This window comes from Aquarana catesbeiana, linkage group LG11, assembly GCF_042186555.1.
Source record: "Aquarana catesbeiana isolate 2022-GZ linkage group LG11, ASM4218655v1, whole genome shotgun sequence".
In the NCBI taxonomy this organism is placed as follows: Eukaryota; Metazoa; Chordata; class Amphibia; order Anura; family Ranidae; genus Aquarana; species Aquarana catesbeiana.
This window is the reverse complement of record NC_133334.1, coordinates 272,659,688-272,681,333: the sequence shown is the minus strand read 5'-3', so window position 1 is coordinate 272,681,333 and position 21,646 is coordinate 272,659,688. Positions and strand designations below refer to the sequence as shown.

General features: G+C 44.5%; 1 protein-coding gene across 2 annotated transcripts in view; it reads right to left on the bottom strand.

Annotated features, from left to right (window-relative positions):
- The window catches only part of PHKB (phosphorylase kinase regulatory subunit beta), a 313,679-nt gene that overhangs the window by 225,074 nt on the left and 66,959 nt on the right, over positions 1 to 21,646 (bottom strand). For both annotated transcript variants that reach the window (XM_073605832.1, XM_073605831.1), the window contains exons 4-5: positions 20,152 to 20,251; positions 3,845 to 3,952 (exon numbers count right to left, since the gene is read on the bottom strand). In XM_073605832.1, the coding sequence (XP_073461933.1) occupies positions 3,845 to 3,952; positions 20,152 to 20,251 (208 nt within the window). The remainder of the gene's footprint in view (positions 1 to 3,844; positions 3,953 to 20,151; positions 20,252 to 21,646) is intronic.

The window sequence follows — 21,646 nt, the reverse complement described above, 5'->3', positions numbered from 1 at the left end:
TCTCCCCACTTAGCTCACTGGTCAAAGCCATTACACAGAGGAGGTAAGTATGACATGTTTGTTATTTAAAAAAAAAAAGTGAATCTTTAATACACTTTAACCACTTCCGGACCGCATTTCGCACATTTAATAAGTCAAGGAGGCCCGGCTGCGTGAGACGAAGTACCTGTATGTTGCTTCATGCAGTAGCCTCTGGGGGCACAGGCAAGTGGGCCAATTGGACAGAGGGGGATCTCTGTCTTCACCCAGTCATACCATCCCCCACACAGTTAGCAAGAACCCCCTCGGGACACACTTAACCCTTTGATCGCCCCTGATGTTAACCCCTTCCCTGCCAGTGTCATTAGTACAGTAACAATGCATATTTTTTAGCACTGATCACTGTAATAATGTCACCGGCTCCCAAAAAAGTGTAACTTCGTGTCTGATTTGTCTGCCGCAATGTCACAGCCCCGCTAAAAATCTATACATAGATATATATATATACCATAAAATTATCCCATAGTTTGTAGACGCTATAACTTTTGCGCAAACCAATCAATATACACTAATTGGGATTTTTTTTTTTAATCAAAAAAATGTAGCAGAATACATATTTGCCTAAATTTATGAAGAAATTTTATTTTTTACATTTTTTTATTGGGTATGTTTTATAGCAGAAAGTAAAAAAAAAAAAAATTTATTGAAAATTGACGCTCTTTTTGGTTTAAAGCGCAAAAAATAAAAACCGCCGAGGTGATCAAATACCACTCAAAAAACTATTTGTGGAGGAAAAAAAAAAAAAGGCAAAGTTTTATTTTGTACAGCGCCGCATGTCCGCGCAATTGTCAGTTAAAGGAACGCAGCGCCGTATCGCAAAAAAATGGCCTGGTCATGAAGGGGGTAAAACCTTCCAGGGCTGAAGTGGTTAAGCAAGTGCTAGTTTGCATTTTGGGGGGGGGGGGGCAAATGTTCCCAACAAAACATGGCCATAGGTGCGTGCAATTTACATACATAATCAAAAAACAACCATCCAAAACTTCCCGGAAACTTGACCTGCTAAAATAGATAATGATAAAAAAAAAACAAAAAACACATTTCCAGACCTAGGAGACATGTGGAAGCAGTGGTCTTTCTGCAGAGATCTGACATGAGCAATCCAACCAGCAGGTAAGATGCGCTTTCCTGATTCCACAGCTATAGGTCTGGTTCAGCAGAGGCAAGTTTTCTACTTTTATAGCTACCGAGTATACATAAAAGACATTTCAGTTCAAGTATTGTTTTACTGTCTAAGGTGCCACAAAACCCTTTATTAAAAGAAAGAAATGGTGTCTCTTTCAGGAAGCTGAGAGTCTCGCGGAGCCAACTATTAACTTTTGTTTAGAAACACAAATTAGACTTTAGGTAATTCTTTCAAATCACTTATGGCAAACGGCTTCTCATTTATCTACATGGCGGCATTATTGGCAAGAAAAGAACAGGAAGGATTTGAATAATGGCTTAAACAATAGGCTGGGTATCTGGGGACACAGCGGTCTTCTCTCGGCTGTGACAATAGATGGACTACCTACTGAGGAACATAGACTATGGACAGAAACCTAGAGCTCCATTCAAAGAACAGCTAAGTAGTCTGCTTTAATGCGCTCCTAACACATTTCCGTGGGCTGGTTAACGAGTTGGCTCCTATTGATGGCAAACATTGTTTAACGTATAAGTGGTTGGAGTGCAGACTTTAATTGTAATGCACTCGAGTAATGGGAGGTGCGAAATCACGATGAAAAGAAGAATTTATACTGGAGCATTTCAAAGAAATAAAATGAATTTCATTCAGCACTGGCTTGTTTTGTTCCTAACAAAAGCAGGCATACGTTTGTGCTTTTCTTAGGGCCCATTCACACCTATCCGATACTTTGCAGTATGTTGACACATGTTGGGTCGAAAGCAGCACATTCATTTGTATGTGTTGCCAACTCATTTAACAGACTGAAAATCGGATTCAGTGGGGAAAATTAGGATTTGATCCCCTACAGATTTTGTAAGTTTGCCCACTTGCATAGAAATGAAGGGTCTATAATTTTCATCATAAGTGTATTTTACATAATAGAGACAGAAGATCAACCGAAAATCCAGAAAAAAAATCCATGATAAAAATGTTATGAATTGAGTAAAATAAATATCTGATCCCCAAACAAAACATGACTTAGTACTTGGTGGAGAAACCCTTGTTGGCAAGCACAGAGGTCAGACGTTTCTTGTAGTTGGTGACCAGGTTTGCAGACATCTCGGGAGGGATTTTGGACCACTCTTCTTTACAGATCTTCTCTAAATCCTTTGGGTTTCTTGGCTGTCTCTTGGCAACTCGAAGTTTCAGCTTCCTCCATAAATTTTCTATAGGATTAAGGTCTTGATAATGACTAGGCCACTCCATGACCTTAATGTGCTTCTTCTCCTTTGTTGCCTTGATGATATGTTTTGGGTCATTGTCAAGCTAGAAGATCTTGACAATTCCTCTCCTTTGTTGCCTTGATGATATGTTTTGGGTCATTGTCAAGCTAGAAGATCTGCAAAAAAGACTTGAGACTGGGGCGGAGGTTCACCTTCCAGCAGGACAATGACCCTAAACATACAGCCAGAGCTACAATGGAATGGTTTAGATCAAAGCATATCCATGTGTTACATACTGTACATCGTTACATAGTTGGTGAGGTTGAAAAAAAAGACACAAGTCCAACCTGTGTGTGCTTTTATGTCAGTATTACATTGTATATCCCTGTATGTTGTGGTCATTCGGGTGCCTAATAGTTTTTTTTAAATTATCGATGTTGGAATGGCCCAGTCAAAGTCCAGACCTAAATCCAATTGAGAATCTGTGGCAAGACTTGAAAATTGCTGTTCACAGACGCTCTCCATCCAATCTGACAGAGCTTGAGATATTTTGAAAAGAAGAATGGGCAAAAATGTCCCTCTCTAGATGTGCAAAGCTGGTAGAGACATCCCTCAAAAGACTTGCAGCTGTAATTGCAGTGAAAGGGGGTTCTACAAAGTATTGACTCAGAGGGGCTGAATACAAATGAACCCCACACTTTTCATATATTTATAAAAAAAAAAAATAAAAACCATTTATCATTTGCCTTAAACTTCACAATTATGTGCCACTTTGTGAATAAATTTACGATTTTGGTTGTAACATAAGAAAATTTGGAAAATTGCAAGGGGTATGAAGACTTTGTCAAGGCACTTTATGTGCCTGAACCTGTGGTCATAATAAAGATGAATGTAAATTAGAACAAAACAGTGAGGAAGAACATACATTATCTTCGTGTCTATTCAAAAAATGTAGTTACATATATGAAAAAAAACTAGATGCATAAATCATAACATCAGTTTGCGTAAACTGGTTGTAAACCTCAGGCATGAAATATGAACAAAGCACATCCCTCTATAGTGTGTACTTGTCTCAATCCAGAACACCAAGTGTCATTTCTGTCTGCTGCTTCCTTCCTCTGCTATCAGCATGAATTACTTCTGACAAGTTTTCCTGACACCAAGAGATAAAAGGGTGACAGAGGAGGGACCTATAGCAGATTGACAGCCTCGGCTCTGTTCCTGTGTGCTGTGTGAAGGGGGGTGTGTCCTTTCTCTCCAATCAGCTCTCAGACCTCTCCTCAGTAAGCTCTGCAGAGTGTAACTACAGCTCTGGGTCAATGCTTAAAGGGCCAGAACTTCTCGTCCCTTTGGCAGTCCCTTCCCTGGATACACAGTTTATAAATTGCATACCAGTGGCCCTTTTGCTATGGGTAAGAAAACTGATCCACCTTCATAAATAATACATCTTTTTCAGGGCTCAAAAGATCAAATATCTTACCTGGATATGGCCATAATCCTGATACGATCGGATTTCGTCACCGGTGTCAACATGGAAGATAGAATGAAGACATTTCTGTGGGCTTGGATCTTGCTTAAACTGTTCTACCTAGGAGAGAAATCAGTCACAATGTCACTAGGAAACCAAAGGAAAGAGGATATTGGTTGGCCAGGGAAAATGAAATAAAAGATGGCTGATATAAAAATGTTTTTTATTTTTTTTTACTTGGAAAAAAACAACTTTATTAATATGAAAAAAAGCACAAATTCCTTTACATATAGGTATAGTTTCCATATACAGAGGTGTATTAACACATAGTCCCTTCGGAGTGTTACAGGGGACATATAACTCTAGTAGTTGATTTAGAGGCTTACTTTGTACATGTACTATACATAACAGGCTCTTTGACATACAATTATTAGTGATATTGGCGCTCTTTAGTCTTTGGTTTACGTTTGGTATGAAATGGAAATCGCTGTTTTCTACAGACCTAGTGTCTATGTATGTGTCTTTCTGTGGTTGACCACCCTGTTACAGACTGTGAATGGTTAGAACTGCTAATTTTTCTTTATATGTATCCCATTTGATTATTTTTATACAGGATTTATACAGAACAGTTTGCGCAGTGCTTTACAACATGAAGGCAGACAGTACAGTTACAACACAATTCAATACAAGAAGAATCAGAGGGCCCTGCTCCTGAGAGCTTGCAATCTAAAAGGGAAAGTCAAGTCATACAAAAGGCAAATGGCTGTGGACGATGAGCTGATGGAGAAGGGCAGCATAGGCCTCGCTAAAGAGGAGGGTTTTTAGGGATCGCCTAAAAGTGGACAGAGCAGGAGATAGTTGGACATATTGGGCAAGGGAGTTCCAGAGGATGGGAGAGGCTCAAAAGAAATCCTGGAGGCGAGCATGGGAGGAGGTGACAAGGGAACTAGACAGCAGGAGATCGAAGAGAACGTTTTGGTTGGTATTTTGAGACTAGGTTAGTAATGTAGCTGGGGCAAGAGTTGTGGATGGCTTTGTAAATTATTATTAGTATTTTGGATTTAATTGGGTGAACAGAAGCCAGTGGAGGGACTGGAAGAGAGGGGTAACAGAATGTCAGAAACCATGAATTCAGGCCGAGACAGAAGTACAGTTAAAACACACTTGTTTTATAATAAAAGTAAAAAGAACAAACTTAGTCAAAACATAGCCAATGTTTAGTAACAAGAATGGATAGTCAGCCAAGCCAGAAGTCAGGGATCAATGTAGTGGAACGGCAAGCAGGATCTGGAGCCAGAAGGGGTGTCAGCAAAGCAAGACTTGAGCAGGATCGCAGAAGATAGTTTCTGTGATGTTTGAGCGAGGAGAAGGCAGAGATCCTTTGGACTGGACGGCTTAAGAAGGCAGGACTGACGAGCAGGATACCATCAACAGCTGAGTAATTGTGGAGAGATAGGAGCTGGCAATTAGCCAACAGCTGAGCGGCCAGCTCAGAGAAGGAAGGGCTGAGCCCAGCCCTGACACAGACACAGTGGTTGGTAAGGTGGATGCGTCTAGCACAGGAGTCTCCAAACTTTCTACAACGGGCCAGTTTACTGTCCTTCAGACTTTTGGGGGGCCAGACTGTGGCCAACGGGAATATAATTTTTTTCTGGGATCAGAGTGTAAACACTGCTAAATAAATAAATAAATAAATATATATATATATATATATATATATATATATATATATATATATATATATATATATATATAATGTTTGGGGGTTCTAAGTAATTCTCTAGGAAAAAGTAATGATTTTACCTTGAAACCAACAAGTGTCTAGAAACAGTTTTATTATTTAAGTGGTTAAACTTCTCTCATTTACAGCACAAAGTTCATCCCTTTGATCTAAAGACCAAAACATTAAACAAAACAGCTAATGTTGTGAAACTTGGCAGACTGCCCGTTTTTTTTTTTTTTGACATCTGTTCGCTTGAGCAGAGAACTCTGCATAGAATCGAGAAAATGCTTTTTTAGGATCGGAAGGCGGAAAGAATTACAATCTCGATTCTTAACGATTAATTGTGCAGCTCTAATATAAACTGATAAATATATTTTCTCATCAGCAGTATATAGCAGCCTTGTGACTTCAATGTGTTCCTAGTAAAGCTTGTAAGAGTTTTCATTCTCCCCTGACCCTCTGCCTGGACAGTGCTGATTGGCCCTGTGCTGATCACATGCACTCTCCCAAGAAAAAGAAAAAAACTCTCTAGCAAAACACACCACACTGAGCATGTGCAGCCTGTCCCCTGGCTCTGTAACTATCAGGTTATTTTTTTGGAGAAAGTGGAAAAAGAGGAGGATCAGAGAAGACAGGATCAAAACAGCCTTTATACACAATGCAAAGGATTAACCCCTTGGGTTCCACAGGGAGTATAACAAGCATGCTTTACTGCATATACACATTGATTTTACTGTTGTGGGTTTAGCAACACTTTAAAACTATATTCTATGAACTACACAGCCCCTCCTTACATGTAAAAAGAGAGGAGGAGAGAGAGAGAGAGAGAGACAGAGAGAGAGGTGTTTGCAGTCTAAATCAGGATAGTGACCACACTGCTCCTCCATAGATACAGGACAGTGAGCGAGTTGTCACTCTGGGACAGGAAGCTTATTACTTGTAGGATTTACCCGCTGGGGGAAAAAAAAAAAAAATCTCAATAATAAAACTGGTGCAGCCAACGGTAAACCGCAATATATTGCATTGTGGTTTTTGGGTTTAGAAATCCTTTGAAAGCAGGAACCAGAGACAGCTTTCTGCATGGTGTCTGATGGCCACTGCTGTTAGCTTCCCAAGATTATACAATGGTCTATTGGTTTATTCTCAAACTATGGCTCAAAAACAAAAAAACAAAAAACAAAAAAAACAAACACTAACTATAAAGACTGATTTTCCCTTTACACTGAGTGCATCGGGGGCCCCAGCGGGAAGTTTCTATAATGTTAAAAAGGGGGCTGCATCCAAAACAGTTCATCGCTCTGTAGCTTTTATGAGCTCCAAATACGAAATCTACTCAGGAGGCGGCTCTGTGTGAGCTTCTCGATTAATGGCCTGTACTGGCAGAGAACAAAAAAAAACACAAAATAACAAAATAACGAAATGACAATAAGAAAGAGAGAAAGAACTCTTTATGGAAATATCTGAAAATAAGTGAGAAGCAAAACGCAGCTCTGAAGGGGGATCGTTCATCGTCAGTGCGCGGATTTGCTTCCCACGCAGTGAAAGTCAGACCATGGCGGAGAGGAACACAAGGCGGTGGGTCAAGGATAATATGAAGGCCAAATACCAGTCATTTTCAACAGTAAGAAAATTGTCCTGAATCATAAGCTAGTTTTTACATCTATCTTTGTTTTCTTTTCGATAGATACATTTGCACATCTAAACAGGGAAAGAATCTCATTAGTGATGATAAATCATTTATAAACAATTTTTTTGGTAAAGCACAATTGAACTTTCAGGTTAAAGTGATTGCAAAACTTTTTTTTTTTTCCTTTTTAATATGTTAGACCTACCCACTCTGTGCAGGGTCCCTCGCTGGTGCTCTTGGTTCCTCCTCTTCTTGGGTCCCTAGCAGACGGTCATGACAACTCCTTCTCGGGTCCCCAGCCGACGGTCATGACGACTCCTTCTCGGGTCCCCAGCCGACGGTCATGACGACTCCTTCTCGGGTCCCCAGCCGACGGTCATGACGACTCCTTCTCGGGTCCCCAGCCGACGGTCATGACGACTCCTTCTCGGGTCCCCAGCCGACGGTCATGACGACTCCTTCTCGGGTCCCCAGCCGACGGTCATGACGACTCCTTCTCGGGTCCCCAGCCGATGGTCATGACGACTCCTTCTCGGGTCCCCCGACGACGCTCCTGACGACTACTCTTCTCAGGTCCCCCGCTGACGCTCCTGAAGACTCCTCTTCTCGGGTCCCTCTCTGACAGCTCCTTTTTTCGGGTCCCCCCGCCAACTCCTCTTCTCGGGTCCCTCTCTGACAGCTCCTCTTTTCGGGTCCCCCCGCCAACTCCTCTTCTCGAGTCCCTTGGTGGTGCTCCTGGCTCCTCCTCTTCTCAGATACCCCGCCAACGCTACTGGCGACTCCCATTCTCAGGTCCCCCACTGGTGCTCCTTTCTCTTCCTCTTCCCGGGACTCCTGACGACCAGTATGTTGTACAGACCTGAGAGTGGGGGGTGTTTTATACACATTCCCAGTGGCTGTAGCCACTAGGATTGTGAGTAAATCTGACAAGCAGACACCCCCCTGTCAGGTGGAAGCATTCAGGCGGCTGTACTTCCGCACAACCTCTGTAACATTTGCCATTTATTCCGGGCTTCGCTTGCCCATCTGCGGGCCCGGGAACGACATAGCGGGTGCCACTGAGTAGAGGGGAGGGAGCAGAGTAGACTCAGGTCTGCTCTCCTCCCCTCCTTTTTGCTGACCCAGAAAGCAACATGTTTGATGTCACTTTCAGCTACGCCTTTTGGTGTCCCCGGCCAGCATACCTGGGAAAGAATGTAATGCATCTGCATCACATTACATTCAGTGGAGCACAGGGGAGACATCCTCTCAATAAATGAGAATCTGTCACCAAAGAACATCACATAGGAGACTTCTTGTCCCCTATGTGATGGGGAAAAAAAAAAGTAAAATGAAATGGTAAAAATAAAAAGTTACATCCAAGCAAATAAAATTGTCCCCCCCCCCCACAAGCTTTTTGAGGCCCCCCCCCCCCAACATATAACTACACATGAAAACGCAGATTACAATACAGGTTATATATCTCACACGCCGGCGTGAGAGCGATATTTCTAGCACGAGACCTCCTCCGTAACACTAAACTGATGACTTATAGGGGGCTTTTAAAGTGTCGCCTATAGAAAATATCGGGTACTGAAGTTTGTCACATCATTTCACGGGCACAGGCAAATTTAAGGTTTGACATGTGGGACATCCATTTACTCGGTGCAACCTCATCTTTAAAACTGGGTAATTAATTGCGCTTGTGTGCCCTAGAATTAACGTTAGTATATTTTTTAACTGAAATTTTGCATTTCCTAGACCTTGGTAAGTAATATCGTGTGACGTAAAAAATTGGAACTATCGTTATTTTAGTCTCTAGGGTGTCTGCTTTCAGAAAATACATATTTTTTTTGGGGGGGGGGGGTTATGTAATCTTTGGGGCTAAAATGATTTTTTTAAGCATGTGTGTAGAAAGAAAAAAAAAAAGAAAAAAAACTGCTCTGGCAGTAAAAGGATTAAACTTAAAGATGGGCTTTATTGTTTGTAACAATATGCACACATGGAGGTTAAAGCAAAGTTTGTGTTTTTTTTCCTTAAAACACCCTTGCACTAAGGCCCCTTTCACACTGGGGCGGGAGGTGAGTCAGCTGTAAAGCGACGCTATTTTTAGCGGTGTTTTACCGTTGTTTTAGCGGCGGTATTCGGCTTTTTACCCCCCCCCCCCGCTAGCGTCCGAGAAAGGGTTAAAAACCACCGCAAAGCGCCTTTGCAAAGGAGCTTTGCCGGCGGTATAGCTGCGGTGCCCCATTAATTTCAATGGGCAGGAGCGGTGAAGGAGCGGTATACACTCCACTCCTTCACCGCTCCAAAGATGCTGCTAGCAGGACTTTTTTTCCCGTCCTGCTAGCGTACCGCTCCAGTGTGAAAGCCCTCGGGGCTTTCACATTGGAGACACAGCAGCGGCACTTTCAGGGCTCAATTTTTAGCGCTGTGACACCTGCAAAGCGCCCCAGTGGGAAAGGGGTCTTAATCCTATATCAAATCGGCATTATTAGTTAATGTATGTTTTATGTAATTTTTTTTTTTTTAAACGAACTTAGGAGCCCCCCCGAGCGCACTCCCATCTTCAGTGTTGGCAGCTGAAGCCCACTGGTATCTCGTTCCAGGATACGGTGCTGCTGGCTACCCAGCATGCACCTCCTGATCTTGCGCATGCGCGTAAATATCAGAGCGCGGCGCACTCATTGTGTTTATTTTGCCATAGCACTGGCAAGAACAGACTGGTTGCCTTTTTGAAAACAACGCTTATCTCCGCTTTGCATCATTTCCTTTTTAGTAATATTGCGTTGCTTGCTACAAGTGACGGAGGCACCTTGACTCCTGGGATTGACTACACTCATATCCCGGGAACCAATGGGCGGGCATGACGTATCGCGCCGCGGCAAGATACTGCGGAAGTAGAGGCTTACAACGCAAAAGGGTATTTGCAATGTTAAAAAAAGAAAAAAAGAGAGAAAAAAAAAAAAAAAAAACAATGAAAATACAGGCGATGACAAAAAAAGGCAGAAAATTTTGCAAAAAAAAAATGTGATGACAAAACGCGGGGGGGGGGGGGGGGGGTGGTTAGTTGGGAAAATACCTGGAACTCCGCTTTAAGCTATATTTCACAGGTTGGCTGTGCTTTCTGCTTAGGCTACTTTCACACTGAAAGCGCCCGGTGTTCGCGATAAGGCGTCGCTAGTTTTAGCGGCGCTTTACCATCGTTTTAGCGGCCACTAGCGGGAGTTAAAAGCGCCCCGCTAGCGGCCGAGGAAAGGGTTAAAAGAGTCCGTATTGCGACGCCTTGGCAGCTCAGCCCATTCATTTCAAGGGGCAGGGCGTTTTGGGAGCGTTGTATACACCCAAATCGCCCCAAAGATGCTGCTTAAAGGACTTTTTTTCCCATCCCGCAAGGGCACCGCCCCCAGTGTGAAAGCAGCTCGGGCTTTAACACTGGGGAGGCATGAGAGGCGTTTTTCAGGCTTTATTTTTAGTGCTAAAACACCTGAAAAGCGCCTCAGTGTTAAAGGGGTCTTAGTAATGTGGTTAAACAGTTGCACCTTAAAGTGACTGTTTGCACAAACGTGCAAAGATCCATTGACATGTGACAGGTGCTAAAGATTGGAAGCATTGAGCACCAAAGAGATGCCGGTGTCCTTAAGAGCCCTTGCACACTGGGGCGGGGGGCGGTATGCGGCCGCTAGCGGGGCGGGAAAGGGTTAAATACCACCGCAAAGCGCCTCTGCAGAGGCGCTTTGTCGGCGGTATAGCCGCGCCGTCCCATTGATTTCAATGGGCAGGAGCGGTAAGGGAGCGGTATACACACCGCTCCTTCACAGCTCCGAAGATGCTGCTGGCAGGACTTTTTTTACCGTCCTGCCAGCGCATCGCTCCAGTGTGCAAGCCCTCGGGGCTTTCACACTGGAATGAAAGCAGCGGCACTTTCGGGGCGGTTTGCAGGCGCTATTATTAGCGCAATAGCGCCTGCAAACCGCCCCAGTGTGCAAGGGCTCTTACTGTGCTTTATATAAATCCCATGACTGAGATATAAAAGGACCACATGCCGCATACCTCACTCGCCACAAAGCAGAACTTGCCGTGTTATTGGTGAATGGATAGACTCAAGAGCTTTCATGTGGGAGGTGTTCTATGATCCAGTGTTCATTATTGTTGAAACTTACAGATGGCATTTCAAGGACTACAGGATCAGATGGGAACTGTATTCTTCAAGCAGGTCCACTGTGTGCAATGTTCCATACCTATTGTCAGAACATACCACTCGCTACATCAATGAACACTTACAAGCAACCTAGAAAGCTCATTTAGTGGGGAACCTTGTGAGGGCCAGACACAAGAACATACAGCAACGGGGAATGTAAGATTTCTGTTGATCTGGTGGAGCTAAGAAGAGGTAGTGGATGCTGAATTACAGAGCACCGATACAGGAACCGGTAATAGCAAGCAATGCATTTCGTGCACAACAACATTACGTGCAATAATGTGGCAGTACCGGCAGGGGCGGACTGACCATTGAGCCACTCGGGCATTGCCCGAGGGCCCTGGGCCACTAGGGGGCCCCATCAGGGTTGCCAGCCTCAGTAAAACCAGGGACAGTATGTATAAATCTGTGTTTTTTTTTTTTACATCTGTCTGTGTATACTGTGTGATTGTATACTGTGTGTGTGTGTGTGTGTGTATACTGTGTGGCCCCATAATCTCTGATTGCCTGGGGGCCCCATAATCTCTGATTGCCTGGGGGCCCCATAATCTCTGATTGCCTGGGGGGCCCCATAAGTTATCAGTCCGTCCCTGGGTACCGGGATTTACACTTAACAGGTAAAATGAGTTAGATGTGAGAAAAACACTAACGCTGATTTCACACTGAAAGCGTCGGCCGTTAGCGTTAAAGCGGCGCTCGTTTTAGCGTTGTTTAAGCGGTGATTTTGCGACGCTTTTCAGCCGCTACCGGCGGCGCTTTTAACCCCCAAAAAAGGGTTAAAAACTCCTGTTTTGCGTCGCTTTCAAAACGCTTTTCAGGCGCCTCGAAAGCGCTGCCCATTCATTCCAACGGGCAGGGGCGTTTTGAGAGCGCTAAATCCAGCGCTCCCAACCCGCCCCAAAGATGCTGCTTGCAGGACTTTTCGGAACGCCCCATAAGCGCACCGCCCCCCCAGTGTGAAAAGTCACACTGGAATGAATAGGAAGCAGTTTTCAGGCGCTAAGCAGAGGCCATTTCCAGCGCTAAAGTGCCTGAAAACCGCCCCAGTGTGAAAGGGGTCTAAATGTCAGCAACATGCTGGTTTTCTTGCAAGCTTCACATTTTGCACCAATCACACAGCAGGATAAAAATTTAAATAATTAAAAAAAAATGACCATTATTAATTATTTCAGACTGAAAACAGCTCCTTGGTTACAGAAGGGTTTACAAACAAAATGTTACCATAGATATACACTCACCGGCCACTTTATTAGGTACAACTTTCTAGTACCGGGTTGGACCTCTTTTTTGCCTTCAAGAGGAACTAATCTTCCTTTCCTGACTTTTATCTATAGGTAAGCCTATAATAAGACTAACCTATAGGTAATGTAAATATCTCCTAAATGGAGATATTTACATTACATGCAGCCAGTGACATCACTAGCACATGCGCTCCACAGGAACGGCCACCCGTGTCTTCCTCCTGAGCCCTGTGCCGTGAACGGCGGCTCCCGCGTGCAAGCGTGAAAGTGACGTCATCACAGCTCCAGCCAGTCACAGAGCCGGAGCCCGAGAACCCGGAAGCAAGTCGAATGAAGATGTCGGCGCTGCAACAGCTTCGTTTTAAGGGAAGTTTTACATAATGTGCTAGTATGTGTTCTATACTAGCACATTATGACTTTATCTTGCAGGAAACAAAAAAAGCCAGTTATATACAACCGCTTTCAGAATTGCCTTCATTTTTTGCGGCATTTATTCAACAAGGTGTTGGAAAAATTGGTAATTCTTCTCCTTTACTGATGAGGCTGATAGGTGACAGGTGATGGTGACACTGATGGGCACAGATTGGCAGCACTGATGGGACTGTACTGATAATCAATCGGGACACAAATCAGTGCCCCGATTATCAGCGTAGATGTCCCTTTCGCACTAGCCGGTTGTGGGCTCTCCTCTCCTCCTCATGGGGTCAGCGTGAGGAAAGGAGTGCTTATAGCTGGCTTCTGTTTACCTCCGTGATCAGCTGTGATTGGACATAGCTCATCACATGGTAAAGAGCCACTGATTGGCTCTTTACCGCAATCTGATCAGCAGTGTCCAGAGAGACACAAAGCGCGATCACGGGAAGCCGTCATATGACGACGTCCCAGAACTGGATAACCGTGCTGTAGCCGTCATTCGGCTATATTGCGGTCGCAAAGTGGTTAAAGTATGTTGCCTTCCTGTCTGGCCATGGCAGCAAGTGATACAGAAATGTCACAGCAGATACTGTGAATGGTGCGTTTTCATTAAAACACGCAGGGACAGCCATTGTTTGTGTATATAAAGGGTCCCTAAGACACGGCGCTACCCTTATCTCGGTAAAGAGCCAATGACGAGGCTTTTTACCAATGTGATGGGCAGTGTCCAATCACAACTGATCACATGTAAGCACTGATTGTGTGAGGCGAGGAGAGCCAATCAGCGGCATCTCCTCGTAGGGAAGATCTTTGCAGGAAATCAGAGCACTGATGATCAGTGCAGCCCCAGCAGTGACCACAGTATGTGCCCATCAGTGACGCCAGTCAGTGCCCATCAGTGACGCCAGTCAGGGCCCATCAGTGACGCCAGTCAGGGCCCATCAGTGACGCCAGTCAGGGCCCATCAGTGACGCCAGTCAGGGCCCATCAGTGACGCCAGTCAGGGCCCATCAGTGACGCCAGTCAGGGCCCATCAGTGACGCCAGTCAGGGCCCATCAGTGACGCCAGTCAGGGCCCATCAGTGACGCCAGTCAGGGCCCATCAGTGACGCCAGTCAGGGCCCATCAGTGACGCCAGTCAGGGCCCATCAGTGACGCCAGTCAGGGCCCATCAGTGACGCCAGTCAGGGCCCATCAGTGACGCCAGTCAGGGCCCATCAGTGACGCCAGTCAGGGCCCATCAGTGACGCCAGTCAGGGCCCATCAGTGACGCCAGTCAGGGCCCATCAGTGACGCCAGTCAGGGCCCATCAGTGACGCCAGTCAGAGCCCATCAGTGACGCCAGTCAGGGCCCATCAGTGACGCCAGTCAGGGCCCATCAGTGACGCCAGTCAGGGCCCATCAGTGACGCCAGTCAGGGACCATCAGTGACGCCAGTCAGGGACCATCAGTGACGCCAGTCAGGGACCATCAGTGACGCCAGTCAGGGACCATCAGTGACGCCAGTCAGGGCCCATCAGTGACGCCAGTCAGGGCCCATCAGTGACGCCAGTCAGGGCCCATCAGTGACGCCAGTCAGGGCCCATCAGTGAAGCCAGTCAGGGCCCATCAGTGACGCCAGTCAGGGCTCATCAGTGACGCCAGTCAGGGCCCATCAGTGACGCCAGTCAGAGCCCATCAGTGACGCCAGTCAGAGCCCATCAGTGACGCCAGTCAGAGCCCATCAGTGACGCCAGTCAGAGCCCATCAGTGACGCCAGTCAGAGCCCATCAGTGACGCCAGTCAGTGCCCATCAGTGACGCCAGTCAGTGCCCATCAGTGACGCCAGTCAGTGCCCATCAGTGACGCCAGACAGTGCCCATCAGTGATGCCAGTCAGTGCTGCCCATCAGTACCTCCTATCAGTGCCCATCAATGCAGCAAAGTAGTGCTGGCATATCAGTGCAGCCTCATTGGTGCACATTAGTGAAGGAGAAAAATTACTTATTTACAAAATTTTATGACAGATACTAAGTAAAACTTTTTTTTTTGCAAAATTTTTGGTCTTTTTTTTAATCAAAAACTAAAAAAACCCAGTGGTGATTAAATACCACCAAAAGAAAGCTCTGTTTGTTTGAAAAAAAAAAAACAATAAAAATGTAATTTGGGTACAGCGTTGCATGACCGCGCAATTGTCATTCAAAGTGTGAAAGCACTGAAAACTGGCCTGGGCAGGAAGGGGGTGAAAGTGCCCGGTATTAAAGTGGTTAAAAAATAACTCCACTTTTGTTGAGAAACAAACCTTCCCCTTTGAGTGATCTCTGTACATTGCAGGGATTTTAGCAAACTTTGTTGCAGGTTTCTACCGAAATAATTGTTTGTTTGTCTGTGTCCATGTGCCAAGCGAATGGGAGTTTATAATTTTATAATTATCAGCTGCTGCACCTGCAGGGTTCTAATGATGAAAGTGGCAGGGTCTGCATCCCTTTGGATGTGATTTCCCTTTGGGAGTATCTCACCAAAAATGACATTTTTGTTGCAGGGGATGCTCAAAAATCTGACTTGCATCTTAGTGCAGACTTCTGGGAAGATCAGTGAGCCAATCACACAAGGAGGAAATGACATTTCTGTATACCACCTGTGTACAGAGCGCCTCCAGGTGGGCATACTGCATTTTACAGAAAATCACAGGAGCTGCAGATCGAAAAGGAAAGGGAATTTTTAATTACAATATGACTTGTGTAGCAATTTTATGTTATATCAAACCCTTGGTGTCGGCCGCACGTGCAAATATGCGGCCTCTCGGGGGGGGGGGGGGGGGGGGGGCCTGGTCCTTGGTGCTGAGGGGCCGCATATTTGCGTAAATTGCTGTCAATACAGCTGTGCCGAGAGCGCACACCCTGCGTGCTTCCGACACAGTTACCGGCGCCTAACCGAAACCTCCCAAATCGGGAGTTTTGGGATCACATGACCGCCGTGACAGACAATCACAGCGGTCATGTGGTCTTAAGCCCCGCCTCCCGGCAACCTAAACCAGGAGGCACCGGCAGGAAGAGGTAGATTTTTGCCATTTTCTTCCCATAAAAGTGCAGATCTTTATAAATAGGATTATGATATGGAGGATTTGATGCATAGCACTCCTCGGATTGTTTTTTTCCTCGGAAATGAACTTTTATGTTTCGTATCTGACTATAAATACATTTGTGCACATCCTTCTCCAGAAATATGTATTTAATCATTTTTGGCTTAAAATCCAGAAAAAACCGCTTATTCCTTTTTATCATACTTCAGCTAATCTTTGGTCCAATTCAGCTTAGTATGATTCCAGTAATTCTTTTTCCGCTCTTCCCTCTTTTATCTCGTATATTTTGCATACCATCTGCTTTTTAGATTTTGTTTTACGATATTCATTTTTATTTGATACCAGCTGTTATAGGAATTCATATTTTTAAAGTGAATAAAAAAAAAAAAAAAAGAAAAAAAAGAAAAAATAATTTAAATGAGCTCAATTTGTCAACAGCCTAGAGATTTTTGTCTTTACTAGGGTTGGACCGATATCACTTTAACCGCTTCAGCCCCGGACCATTTGGCTGCCTCATGGGACTTGTAGTTCTGCAACAGCTGGAGGTCTGCTGATTGCATATCCCTGCTTTAAAGGATATCTAAAGGTTTGTTTTATAAAAAAAGAAAAAAAAAAAAAAAACGTCATACTTACCTCCTCTGTGCAGCTGGTTTTTGCACAAAGTGGCCCCGATCCTCCTCTTCTGGGGTCCCTCAGCGACACTCCTGGCTCCTCCCTTTTCTTGGCGCCCCATCGGAGAGCCGCTCTCCCTCGGGGGGCACACGTGCGGGTGCGCTCCCGTGTCCTGCTGCTGCGTCTATTGACACAGACGGCAGGGCTCGGCCCCGCCCCCCCGCTCCTGCGTCATTGGATTTGATTGACAGCAGCGTGAGCCAATGGCTGTGCTGCTATCAATCTACCCAATCGGGACCCGAGACACGGGCTGGAGCTGGTGTGCTCGTCCCCGTCACGGGGAAAGAACGGGTTTTAGGTAAGTAAAAGGGACGGCTGCTGCATAACAGGAGGTTTTTCACCTTCATGCATCTTCAGCCCCAGAAGATTTTACCCCCCTTCCTGACCAGAGCACTTTTTGCGATTCGGCACTGCGTCGGTTTAACTGACAATTGCGCGGTCGCGCGACGTGACTCCCAAACAAAATCAACATCCTCCCCCCCCCACAAATAGAGCTTTCTTTTGGTGGTATTTGATCACCTCTGAGGTTTTATTTTTTTGCGCTATAAACAAAAAAAGAGCAACAATTTTGAAAAAAAAAAAAAACGCATTATTTTTACTTTTTGGTATAATAAATATCAAAAAAATATATAAAAAACATTTTTTTCCTCAGTTTGGGCCGATATGTATTCTTCTACAGATTTTTGGTAAAAAAAAAAAAAAAAAAAATCACAATAAGCGTTTATTGATTTGTTTGCGCAATAGTTATAAGCGTCTACAAAATAGGGGATAGTTTTATCGCATTTTTAATAATTTTTTTTTACTAGTAATGGCTTGAGATCAGCGATTTTTATCGCGACTGCGACATTATGGCGGACAGATCGGACAATTTTGACACATTTTTGGGACCATTGGCATTAATACAGCGATCAGTGCGATTAAAAATGCATTGATTACTGTAAAAACTTCACTGGTAGTGAAGGGGGTTAACACTAAGGGGCAGTGAAGGGGTTAATGTGTGTCCTGGGGAGTGTTCTAACTGAAGGGGGAGGGGACTGTGCAGGGAAACTAACATATCGCCTGTTCATACTCTGCTCTCCCCTCAGAGAATCGGAAACTGTTTACACACACATATTCCGGTTCTCCGTGTGCCCCGAGCGATCGCGGGAGCCCGGCGGTGATCGAGACTGCAAGGCACTCGCATCGGCTCCGTGGGCGAGTAGGGGCCCCCTAGTGGCCTTCTATGGTGCAGACGTACCATGGCGGTGATTCGCCTGCCTGTGCCATTTACCCGCAGTATAACCGGCGGACGGTCGGCAAGCGGTTAAAGACCGAGTACAAGTACCGATACCTTTTTTCAAGTACTCGCCGATACCGATACTATTTTTTAATGTCATGTGACAGTGGCACCAATATGTGGCATTGATGATGTGTGGACTGCTGATGATGCGTGTCAGTAGTTTTATTATTTTTTTACCATCTACTTTTTTAATTATTTTTTACAATTTATATTATTTTGTATTTTTTTTTTTTACAATGCTCTCTTTTTTTTTTGGGGGGGGGGCAGTGTTAGTGGTTTTTTTTTTTATTTTTATTATTTTTACAATTTTACTTTTGAGTATTTATTTTATTTATTTATTACAATTTTTCCTTTTTTCCTGTTTGGGGGGCTGGGGGAAGGGCTTTGGTGAGATATTACCAACCCCCCCCCCCCCCCCCCCCCCGACATCTCCCCTTTGAGACAGGGAAAGGGACTGAAGACACAGATTCTACTGTAAAAACACACAATTCTCTGTGCTGTCAGGGAAGAGGAATCATATCGTTTGTTCCTATAAACAAATATGTCTCCTCTCCTAGTCACTCCCATCCCCGCACAGTTAGAACACACCGAGGGAACACACAGTTATAACCCCTTCATCGCCCCCCCTAGTGTTAACCCCCTTCCCTGCCAGTGACATTTACACAATAATCAGTGTATTTTTATAGCACTGATCGCTGTATAAATTGTCAATGGTCCCAAAAAAAGTGTCAAAAGTGTCCGATCAGTCTGTCGCAGTACCACTAAAAAAATTGCAAATCACCGCCATTACAAGTAAAAAAAAATAATAATAATAATAAAAATGCCATAAATCTTTCCCATAGTTTGTAGATGCTATAACTTTTGCGCAAACCAATCAATAGACGCTTATTGTGATTTTTTTTAATCAAAAATATGAAAAATATATATTGGCCTAAACTGATGAAGAAATTTGTTTTTGTTTTTTTTATTTATTTTAGCAAAAAGTAAAAAAAATATATTTTTTCTCAAAATTGTTGCTCTTTTTTTGTTTATAGCACAAAAAATAAAAACCGCAGAGGTGATCAAATACCACCAAAAGAAAGCTCTATTTGTGGGGAAAAAAAAGGATGCAAATTTTGTTTGGGTACAGTGTTGCATAACTGCGCAATTGTCAGTTAAAGCGACGCAGTGCCAAATTGTAAAAAGTGCTCTGGTCAGGAAGGGGGTAAAAGCTTCCGGGGCTGAAGAGGTTAAAACAAACAGAAACCCAAAACACACACAGAGGGCATTAGCCACACTTCATTAAAGGGGTTGTAAACCCTCAGGGCTTTTCACCCTAATGCATTCTAAGCATTAAGGTGAAAAACCTCCTGTAATGCAGCTGCCCCCCAGAGCCCCCCTTTTACTTACTTAAACCCGATCTTTCCCGTGACGGGATGTGCACACCAGCTCCAGCCAGTGTCTCGGATCCTGATTGGATACATTTATAGCAAGCACAGCCATTGGCTCCCGCTGCTGTCAATCAAATCCAATGACGCAGGAGCCGGGGAGCGGGGCCGAGTCCTGCTGTCCGTGTCAATAGACGCACCAGCAGGACACGGTAGCGCGCTCGCACGCGTGCCCCCCGAGGGAGAGCGGCTCTCCGACGGGGCACTCGTGAAAAGGGAGGAGCCAGGAGTGTCGCTGAGGGACCCCAGAAGAGGAGGATTGGCGCCACTTTGTGCAAAACCAACTGCACAGAGGAGGTAAGTATGACGATTTTTTTTTTTTCTTTTTTATAAAACAAACCTTTAGATATCCTTTAAAGCAGGGACATGCAATTAGCGGACCTCCAGCTGTTGCAGAACTACAAGTCCCATGAGGCATAGCAAGACCCTGACAGCCACAAGCATGACACCCAGAGGCAGAGGCATGATGGGAGTTGTAGCTTTGCAACAGCTGGAAGTCCGCTAATTGCATATCCCTGCTTTAAAGCATCAAAAAGGCATGTTGAAGCGGTCGGCGCTTTAATGTATGTTAAAGTTGAAGTGTAAATGAGCCCTGAGGCTTTAGAACCACTTTAAAACTTCAACTTTAACACAAATTTCTTCTGAATACCTTCAGTACAAAGTCATCGGTGGCAGAGCTGACACCGAGCGATTTACCTTATCAGCTTGTCTCATATAACAGTACAGTATCCCTCTCATGCATTTGATTGCAGAATGCTCCAGTTCATGCGTCCGCCCTTTGTCATCGTCAATGCGTCTGTTATGGGAGAGACAAACCAGAGGAAGAAGCTGTGAGTCAGATGGAACATGAAGGACAAAAAAACACAGAGACCTTCAGTGATTACTGCAAATCCTGCTCATCGCCACACAAATTACCTAACACCAGAAAAGTGAACCTGTTGCATATAAAAAAAAAAGTTTCTTTATAATGTTTAATTTCTGGGGGTTGATTTACTAAAACTGGAGAGTGAAAAATCTGGTGCAGCTCTGCATGGCAGCCAATCAGCTTCTAACTCCAACTTCTTCACTTAAAGTATTCGTGAACGCAAAAAAAAAAAAAAAATCAGATCCTGGTCCCTTAAAGCAGATTAACAGCAGAGCGCTTGTGCCGTGTAATCTGCCCCCCTCTAAACTGTAAAAAAAAAAAAACTCCCTGAACCTGCCACTTCCTGTATCCCCTTCCCCCTTCTGTGATTAAAATCAAAAAAAAAAAAAAAAAAAAAAAAAAGGCAAGTAAAAAAATAAAACAAATGTTTAAAAATTGTAAAAAAATTAAAGTTACACCAAACCACAAACTATACCCCGCACTAAAAAAAAAAAAAAAAAAAAAAATGAATAAAAAAAAAAAAAAAAATTGAGCCACACCCACATATACGCACGTACAAATGCAAGCGTATGCGCATAAAAATGGCGACTGCAATACACGTTACATACCGTCGTGCACACTGGAGTGGCGCCAATATTTCTAGCACCTGACGTCCGTAAAACTAAACTGATGGCCCGTTGGGGACTTTTAAAGTGTCACCTATGGAAGATATAGGGTACTTAAAGTTTATCGCCATTTCACGGGCGCATGCAAATTTAAGGTTTGACATGTTGGGTATCTATTTACGCATTTATCTATTTTGTGCACTGGTCCAAATCATTTGGTGGAGGGGGGATTATGGTGTGGGGTTGTTTTTTAGGGGTTGGGCTTGGCCCCTTAGTTCCCGTGAAGGGAACTCTTAAGGCGTCGGCATACCAAGACATTTTGGACAATTTCATGACCCCAACTTTGTGGGAACAGTTTGGGGACGGCCCCTTCCTGTTCCAACATGACTGTGCAGAAAGCAAAGTCCATAAAGACATGGATGAGCGAGTTTGAGGTGGAGGAACTTGACTGGCCTGCACAGAGTCCTGACATCAACCCGATAGAACACCTTTGGGATGAAATAGAGTGGGGACTGCAAGCCAGGCCTTCTCGTCCATCATCAGTGCCTGACCTCACAAGAATGGAAGAATGGTCAAACATTCCCATAGACACACTCCTAAACCTTGTGGACGGCCTTCCCAGAAGAGTTGAAGCTGTTATAGCTGCAAAGGGTGGGCCAACTCAATATTGAACCCTACGGACTAAGACTGGGATGCCATTAAAGTTCATCGTGTGTGTAAA